Consider the following 9,179-nt stretch of genomic DNA (forward strand, 5'->3'; position numbering starts at 1 on the left):
CAGGGCCCTACTGCCTCCACATATAGGGGACAGGGCCCTACTGCCTCCCCATATAGGGGACGGGGCCCTACTGCCTCGCCATATAGGGGACGGGGCCCTACTGCCTCGCTATATAGGGGACGGGGCCCTACTGCCTCGCTATATAGGGGACGGGGCCCTACTGCCTCCCCATATAGGGGACAGGGCCCTACTGCCTCCCCATATAGGGGAAGGGGCCCTACTGCCTCCCCATATAGGGGAAGGGGCCCTACTGCCTAGCTATATAGGGGACGGGGCCCTACTGCCTCCACATATAGGGGACGGGGCTCTACTGCCTCCCCATATAGGGCATGGGCCCTACTGCCTCACTATATAGGGGACGGGGCCCTACTGCCTCCCCATATAGGGGACGGGGCCCTACTGCCTCCCCATATAGGGGACGGGGCCCTACTGCCTCCCCATATAGGGGACGGGGCCCTACTGCCTCCCCATATAGGGGACGGGGCCCTACTGCCTCCCCATATAGGGGACGGGGCCCTACTGCCTCCCCATATAGGGGACGGGGCCCTACTGCCTCCCCATATAGGGGACGGGGCCCTACTGCCTCCCCATATAGGGGACGGGGCCCTACTGCCTCACTATATAGGGGACGGGGCTCTACTGCCTCCCCATATAGGGGACGGGGCCCTACTGCCTCCCCATATAGGGGACGGGGCCCTACTGCCTCCCCATATAGGGGACTACAGAAACAGGAGATCGACTAGTGTCCTGTCTCACAAGCTGTCTCACTACAGAAACAGGAAATAGGGCAAGAGGAAATAGGGCAAGAGCCAATAGGGCAACAGGAAATAGGGCAAGAGGAAATAGGGCAAGAGGAAATAGGGCAAGAGGAAATAGGGCAAGAGGAAATAGGGCAAGAGCCAATAGGGCAAGAGGAAATAGGGCAAGAGCCAATAGGGCAACAGGAAATAGGGCAAGAGCCAATAGGGCAAGAGGAAATAGGGCAAGAGCCAATAGGGCAAGAGGAAATAGGCAAGATAATAGGGCTAGAGCCACAGGGCAAGAGGAAAGAAGCAGAGCCAATAGGGCAACAGGGGAAATAGGGCTAGAGCCAATAGGGCACAGCTAGAGCCAATAGGGCAAGAGGAAATAGGGCAGGAAATAGGCTGCTCTGGCTCAGACAAGGCTTTCTTCCTTTACACAGATAGAGCCTCAGTCAATACAACAACACACAATAAACAATAATAATAACAACAACAACACACAATAAACATCAATAATAACAACAACACACAATAAACAACACACAACAAACAATAATAATAACAACAACACAAAATAAACACACAATAAACAACAACAACAATAATAATAATAAACAACACACATCCCGACCTGCTGACACGTGTCATAGAGGTCCTCCAGAGTGTGTCCGTTGACCAGTTTAAAATGGCGTCTGAGAATGCCGAGGTTCTGCTGTTTGGTCCGGCCCTCCTCCAGCTCCCTCTCCTCCACCTGGCTCCCCTTCTCGTGGGTCACACGGTACGGCACCACGCGCTGGCCGGAGGGGTGAACCGCAACGCCGGCCGAGACCGCCGCCGATACCTCTGGGAGGAAACGGGAAGGGTTGCCGTGGAGAATGGCGAGGTGTTGTTAGGGGGAAAGTGGTATCCGCGGCGTCGGTTGGGTTGTCGCGACGATTGTGGTCAAGACGCCAGAGGAAGGCGAGAAGTCTTGCGGGTCGGTCTGGGAGGAACGATCTGTGTCGGCCAATGATGGAGGAGGGGAGGGGCGGTGGGGGTTAGGGTTAAGGTCAGGGTTGAGATTAGGGTAGAGGTCAGGTTGGAGGTTAGGTTTGAGGTTAGGGTTGAGATCGAGGTTAGGGTTAAGGACAGGGTCGAGGTTAGGGTTGAGATCGAGGTTAGGGTTAAGGACAGGGTCGAGGTTAGGGTTAAGGTCAGGGTTGAGGTCAGGTTTGAGGTTAGGGTTAAGGTCAGAGTGGAGATTAGGGTCGAGGTCAGAGTGGAGATTAGGGTCGAGGTCAGAGTGGAGATTAGGGTCGAGGTCAGAGTGGAGATTAGGGTCGAGGTCAGAGTGGAGATTAGGGTCGAGGTCAGAGTGGAGATTAGGGTCGAGGTCAGAGTGGTCAGAGTGGAGGGGTCGAGGTCAGAGTGGAGATTAGGTCGAGGTCAGATTAGGGTCGAGGTCAGAGTGGAGATTAGGGTCGAGGTCAGAGTGGAGAGGGTCGAGGTCAGAGTGGAGATTAGGGTCGAGGTCAGAGTGGAGATTAGGGTCGAGGTCAGAGTGGAGATTAGGGTCGAGGTCAGAGTGGAGATTAGGGTCGAGGTCAGAGTGGAGATTAGGGTCGAGGTCAGAGTGGAGATTAGGGTCGAGGTCAGAGTGGAGATTAGGGTCGAGGTCAGAGTCGAGATTAGGGGCAAGGTCAGAGTTAGATTCGAGGTCAGGGTTGAGGTCAGAGTCTGTCTGTGGTTTGGGGGAGGGAGGGGTGTTGTTTGTGAAGGTGAGCGCCAGCTTGCACTGTTTCTCAGCCCTGCAACTCTGCCTCCGCTCCTCACTGCCCCCACCAAGATGGCCGACTTCACCTTCCATCCTGGTCTCACTAGCCTCTACCAAGATGGCCGACTTCACCTTCCATCCTGGTCAGTACACTGACTGCCTCTACCAAGATGGCCGACTTCACCTTCCATCCCGGTCTCACTAGCGTCAGTACACTGACTGCCTCTACCAAGATGGCCGACTTCACCTTCCACCCTGGTCTCACTAGCGTCAGTACACTGACTGCCTCTACCAAGATGGCCGACTTCACCTTCCACCCTGGTCTCACTAGTGTCAGTGCACTGACTGACCTCACCAACATGGCTGCATTCACCAGCTTCCACACTGCCCTCACCAATATGGCTGTCACTATCAGTACACTGACTGACCTTACCAATATGGCTTCCTCCTACCTCCAACAAGTCTTTCTCAACTAAACCCTGAGTCCCCCCCTCTCCGGCGGCCTGAATGGTCTCTCCCTCCCTCTGCTCCACGGTGTTGGATCCAACCACCTGGGTTGAGTTAGGGTTAGCCGACACACAGTCAGGTAATTCCTCCCGACTCAGGACTCGGTCTTTATCCGCCTCCCCTCTCCTCCCTCCTGCATCACCCCTCTCTCCTCCCTGCCTCACCCCTTTCTCCTCCTGCCACACCCCTCTCTCCTCCTTCTCCAAGTGAACGGTCTGAGCTAAGGGGAGGGGACGGGGAGGGGCAGGTGGGCAGGGGAAGGAGTCAACACCCGCCTGTAAGAGCTCTAGAAGCTTCTGGAACTCTGTGACATGAGGCCCGCGACCAGGATGCCCTTCTGATTGGCTGCCTCTGGGATCTGCCTCCTCCCCCTCACCACCTCCCTCTTTGTCCCTCCCAGGGCGCCTCCCATTCCTTCCTCCTCCTCCTCCTCTTCTTTGCTCCAGTCCCTCCTCTGAAGGCCAGTCTCCAACAAACTCCAACAACTCAGGCCTCACCCTCTCTCCCCATCCTCACCCTCTCCCCCATCTCCTCACCCTCACCCTCTCCCCCATCCCTCACCCTCTTCCCCTCTCTCCCACATCCCACACCTGCTCTCCCCATCACCCATTTCTCCCACCAACTTCCCTCCTCCATCCTCTCTCTCCATCCCCCCTCGCTCATCGATTGGCTAGCGACCTTCACTATGACAGCAGGCTCCAGCCTATCAGAGTCCGTCTTCCTAGTTCTACTCCTCCTCTCTTTCCTCACCCTCTGACCAATCGACTCGGAGAAAGCCACGGGCCTCTCGTCGTCACCATGGAGATCTGCACTAAACACAGACTCCACCAGACAATGGGGAATTCCTGTCTCTCCCTCTTCCTCCCCCCTGTTCCCCTCGTCGTCCGGTTGCCACGGAGCTTCCGGTTCAGAGGCCACCGCTCCTAAATCAGAATATCCTCCTCATCCAGAATTTTAGAATTGTCCAGAATCACACATTTTCCGAGGCCTTTCCACTGAGGGAGGAACTCTGTGGACCCGTGGGCAGAGCTGTGACCCGGGGTTATGGCTCTCCCGGAGCGGCCGGCCGACGACACCTCGGGAAGCGAGAGCTGGGGGCAGGACCTCTCAGAGCCCTGGACCAATCGCTGCTCTCCTACCAGGTCGCGGCGGGCCTTGTCTGAGGACTTGGACCTATCAGGAGAAAGAGAGACAGAGACAGAGACAGAGATCACCCTTTCATTGTTACTTCAATTCAAGGGATCTATTGTGATGCAGCCTGAAACTAACCTTAGTCCTAGCCCTGGGCCCTAACCCTATCCCTGGGCCCTAACCCTATCCCTGGGCCCTAACCCTGGGCCCTAACCCTATCCCTGGGCCCTAACCCTATCCCTGACCCTATCCCTGGGCCCTAACCCTGGGCCCTATCCCTGATCCTGACCCTATCCCTGATCCCTGACCCTATCCCTGATCCTATCCCTATCCCTGATCCTATCCCTGATCCCTGACCCTATCCCTGACCCTGATCCTATCCCTGATCCTATCCCTGACCCTATCCCTGATCCCTGACCCTATCCCTGATCCTATCCCTGATCTTATCCCTGATCTTATCCCTGACCCCTGACCCTATCCCTGATCCTATCCCTGATCTTATCGCTGATCTTATCCCTGATCCTCTCCCTGACCCTATCCCTATCCCTGATCCTATCCCTATCCCTGACCCTATCCCTGATCCTATCCCTGACCTTATCCCTGACCCTATCCCTGATCCTATCCCTATCCCTGATCCCTGACCCTATCCCTGATCCTATCCCTGATCCTATCCCTATCCCTGACCCTATCCCCGATCCTATCCCCGATCCTATCCCTGACCCTGGGCCCTGACCCTATCCCTGACCCTATCCCTGACCCTATCCCCCCGATCCTAACCCTGACCCTATCCCTGACCCTATCCCTATCCTATTCCTGACCCTATCCCTGATCCTATCCCTGATCCTATCCCTGGGCCCTGACCCTATCCCTGACCCTGGGCCCTGACCCTATTCCTGACCCTGGGCCCTGAACCTATCCCTGACCCTATCCCTGACCCTATCCCTGACCCTATCCCTGATCCTATCCCTGGCCCTATCCCTGACCCTATCCCTGATCCTATCCCTGACCCTATCCCTGATCCTATCCCTGACCCTATCCCTGACCCTGGGCCCTGACCCTATTCCTGACCCTGGGCCCTGACCCTATTCCTGACCCTGGGCCCTGAACCTATCCCTGACCCTATCCCTGACCCTATCCCTGACCCTATCCCTGACCCTATCCCTGATCCTATCCCTGGCCCTATCCCTGACCCTATCCCTGATCCTATCCCTGACCCTATCCCTGATCCTATCCCTGACCCTATTCCTGACCCTGGGCCCTGAACCTATCCCTGACCCTATCCCTGACCCTATCCCTGACCCTATCCCTGATCCTATCCCTGGCCCTATCCCTGGCCCTATCCCTGACCCTATCCCTGACCCTATCCCTGATCCTATCCCTGACCCTATCCCTGATCCTATCCCTGACCCTATCCCTGACCCTATCCCTGATCCTATCCCTGACCCTATCCCTGATCCTATCCCTGACCCTATCCCTGATCCTATCCCTGACCCTATCCCCGATCCTATCCTTGATCCTATCCCTGACCCTATCCCCGATCCTATCCTTGATCCTATCCCTGACCCTATCCCTGACCCCTGATCCTATCCCTATCCATGATCCTATCCCTGATCCTATCCCTGATCCTATCCCTGATCCTATCCCTGATCCTATCCCTGATCCTATCCCTGATCCTATCCCTGACCCTGGGCCCTATCCCTGACCCTATCCCTAGTCTCCTGTTGGGGGGGTAGTTTGAGATGCAGTCTGGGTGTGTTGAGGAAACTTACTGTGACGGGCTAGCCTCCTGATGGGGGGGTAGTTTGGCCTCCTGATGGGGTGGGCTAGCCTCCTGATGGGGGGGTAGTTTGGCCTCCTGATGGGATGAGCTAGCCTCCTGATGGGGTGGGCTAGCCTCCTGATGGGGGTAGTTTGGCCTCCTGATGGGGGGTAGTTTGGCCTCCTGATGGGGTGGGCTAGCCTCCTGATGGGGTGGGCTGGCCTCCTGATGGGGTGGTAGTTTGGCCTCCTGATGGGGTGGGCTAGCCTCCTGATGGGGGGGGAGTTGGGCCTCCTGATGGGGTGGGCTAGCCTCCTGATGGGGTGGGCTAGCCTCCTGATGGGGGTAGTTGGGCCTCCTGATGGGGTGGGCTAGCCTCCTGATGGGGGTAGTTTGGCCTCCTGATGGGGGGTAGTTTGGCCTCCTGATGGGGGGTGGTTTGGCCTCCTGATGGGGGGTGGTTTGGCCTCCTGATGGGGGTAGTTGGGCCTCTGATGGGGGTAGTTGGGCCTCCTGATGGGGGGTAGTTGGCCTCCTGATGGGGGTGGGCTGGCCTCCTGATGGGGGGTAGTTGGGCCTCCTGATGGGGTGGGCTGGCCTCCTGATGGGGGGTGGTTTGGCCTCCTGATGGGGGTGGTTTGGCCTCCTGATGGGGGGTGGTTTGGCCTCCTGATGGGGTGGGCTTGGGTCCTGTTGGGGGTAGTTTGGCCTCCTGGTGGGGTGGGCTTGGGTCCTGTTGGGGGGGTAGTTTGGCCTCCTGATGGGGTGGGCTTGGGTCCTGTTGGGGGTAGTTTGGCCTCCTGATGGGGTGGGCTTGGGTCCTGTTGGGGGGTAGTTTGGCGTCGTGATGGGGGTCGTGTTGGGTCATAATGGGGGTAGTTTGGGGTGAGAGCTCCCCATGATGGAGTGAATGGTCACGTGACGATCATAATTTTCCATCATCCAACGGATCTTCTCTGCTTTAACACTGTGCCTAGTACGTCTAGAGAGAGAAAGGAGAGGAGAGAGAGGGAGGAGAGAGGGGGAGTGAGGGAGGGGAGAGGGGAGAGAGGGAGAGGGGAGAGAGGAAGAGAGAGGAAGAGAGGAAGAGAGGAGGGAGAGAGGAGGGGAGAGAGTTGGAGGAGAGAGGAGAGGGAGGAGAGGGAGAGGAGGGAGAGGAAGAGAGGATGGGGGAGAGGGGGAGTAGAGAGGATGGGGAGAGGAAGAGAGGATGGGGGAGAGGGAGGGGAGAGAGGAGGAAGAGGGGAGAGAGGAAGAGAGTAGGGGAGAGAGTTGGAGGAGAGAGGAGAGGGAGGAGAGAGGAGGGAGAGGATGGGGAGAGGGGGTAGAGAGGAGGAAGAGAGGATGGGGGAGAGGAGGGGAGAGGAAGAGAGGATGGGGGAGAGGAAGAGAGGATGGGGGAGAGGAAGAGAGGAGGGGTAGAGGGTGAGAGGAGAGAGGAGGGGGAGGGAGGAGAGAAAGAGGGGAGAGGAGGGAGAGAGGAGAGAAAGAGGAGGGAGGGAGTGAAAGAGGGGAGAGAAAGAGGGGGAGGGGAGGGGAGAGGAGGAGGGAGATAAAGAGGAGGGAGGGAGTGAAAGAGGGGAGAGAGGAGAGGAGAGGGGAGATAGAGGGGAGAGAGGGGGAGAGAGAGGAGGGGTTATCCATTTAGTTTTTCATTATGACTTCAATTCAAATTAATTTGTAATAACTTTATTAGTGGTTTGTTTACATTAAATCAAAGTCTATCCTATCATAATAACTTTATTGGTAATTTACATCAATTCAAAGTATATGGTAATATATGTTGTTCGGGATGTGTATGAGGAAGTGAATTCAGATGACCAGCATGCATCTGTTCAGAAACTAACTGTGAGAACTTTCAGAGTCTTCTGGATTGATGATGAACTGAAACATGTTACAGGTCAAAGATATGATGACCAGCATGCACCTGTTCAGAAACTGACAGGTCAAAGATATGATGACTAGCAAGCACCTGTTCAGAAACAGTGAGAACTGAAGCTAATGGGGATCCAAATAAACAAATAACTTTATTGGTACCTCTCCAGGTGTTTTGTAATAACTTTATTGGTACCTCTCCAGGTGTTTTGTAATAACTTTATTGGTACCTCTCCAGGTGTTTCGTAATAACTTTATTGGTACCTCTCCAGGTGTTTTGTAATAACTTTATTGGTACCTCTTCAGGTGTTTTGTAATAACTTTATTGGTACCTCTCCAGGTGTTTTGTAATAACTTTATTGGTACCTCTCCAGGTGTTTTGTAATAACTTTATTGGTACCTCTCCAGGTGTTTTGTAATAACTTTATTGGTACCTCTCCAGGTGTTTTGTAATAACTTTATTGGTACCTCTCCAGGTGTTTTGTAATAACTTTATTGGTACCTCTCCAGGTGTTTTGTAATAACTTTATTGGTACCTCTCCAGGTGTTTTGTAATAACTTTATTGGTACCTCTCCAGGTGTTTCGTAATAACTTTATTGGTACCTCTCCAGGTGTTTTGTAAGGTGTTTTGTAATAACCTCTCCAGGTGTTTTGTAATAACTTTATTGGTACCTCTCCAGTTCCCTGGGTTTGTTCTTCCACCAGGTACCAGGCTCCCGGAACAAAACCTTGTAGTTGTGCCTCAGAGCCTGTAGGGACATACAGCACATCCTACCATTAGACTGTGTGTGTGTGTGTGTGTGTGTGTGTGTGTGTGTGTGTGTGTGTGTGTGTGTGTGTGTGTGTGTGTGTGTGTGTGTGTGTGTGTGTGTGTGTGTGTGTGTGTGTGTGTGTGTGTGTGTGTGTCTAGGTGTGTGTGTGTGTGTGTGTCCAGGTGTGTATGTGGGTGTAGATGTGTGTCCAGGTGTGTGTGTGTGTGTGTGTGTAGGTATGTGGGTGTAGATGTGTGTCTAGGTGTGTGTGTGTTTATGTTCACATTAAAGAAAGAAGAGAGAGAGAGACAGACCATAGTGACGTAGGGTTTCATCTCCCAGCTCTGCATGTTGGTGTTGTCAATAATAACAGGAGAAAGAGGCCTCCATCACTTCCTGGGCTGAGGACACATCAACACCATGTTATTCAATGGGAAACAGAGACCATTTACATGGTTAGGGTGTAGGGGTTAGGGTGTAGGGGTTAGGGTGTAGGGGCTAGGTTAGTGTAGGGGTTAGTTAGGGTGCAGGGGTTAGTTAGGGGCAGGGGTTAGGGTGTAGGCGTTAGGGTTAGGGGTTAGGGTGTAGGGGTTAGTTAGGGGTGTAGGGGTTAGTTAGGGTGTAGGGGTTAGTTAGGGTGTTAGGGTGGGTTAGTTAG

The 9,179-nt window shown here is 54.5% G+C and overlaps 1 protein-coding gene and 1 long non-coding RNA gene across 2 annotated transcripts; both read right to left on the reverse strand.

Annotated features, from left to right (window-relative positions):
- Positions 1 to 3,926: 3,926 nt before the first annotated feature.
- Positions 3,927 to 6,761, reverse strand: LOC124030152 (early nodulin-75-like). The gene is made up of 3 exons (XM_046341614.1): positions 6,404 to 6,761; positions 5,904 to 6,363; positions 3,927 to 4,176 (listed from the first exon to the last, which is right to left on the reverse strand). Exons 1-3 carry the CDS (start codon positions 6,759 to 6,761, stop codon positions 3,927 to 3,929), a joined length of 1,068 nt encoding a protein of 355 aa, XP_046197570.1.
- Positions 6,762 to 6,764: 3 nt separating this feature from the next.
- Positions 6,765 to 8,913, reverse strand: LOC124030151. The gene is made up of 3 exons (XR_006837908.1): positions 8,836 to 8,913; positions 8,442 to 8,518; positions 6,765 to 6,875 (listed from the first exon to the last, which is right to left on the reverse strand). It is a non-coding gene; the product is annotated as an uncharacterized LOC124030151 (long non-coding RNA).
- Positions 8,914 to 9,179: the final 266 nt, after the last annotated feature.

Source organism: Oncorhynchus gorbuscha, unplaced genomic scaffold, assembly GCF_021184085.1.
Source record: "Oncorhynchus gorbuscha isolate QuinsamMale2020 ecotype Even-year unplaced genomic scaffold, OgorEven_v1.0 Un_scaffold_9511, whole genome shotgun sequence".
NCBI lineage: Eukaryota > Metazoa > Chordata > Actinopteri > Salmoniformes > Salmonidae > Oncorhynchus > Oncorhynchus gorbuscha.

Coding starts and splice junctions, on each gene's coding strand:
- LOC124030152 (XM_046341614.1), bottom strand. CDS start 6,761: ATGACCCAACACGACCCCCATCACGACGCCAAACTACCCCCCAACAGG. Junction 6,364..6,403: donor CAACTACCCCCCATCAGGAG/GCCCAACTACCC, acceptor TACCCCCATCAG/GAGGCCAAACCACCCCCCAT. Junction 4,177..5,903: donor CAGGAGGCTAGCCCGTCACA/GTAAGTTTCCTC, acceptor TTCTCCTGATAG/GTCCAAGTCCTCAGACAAGG.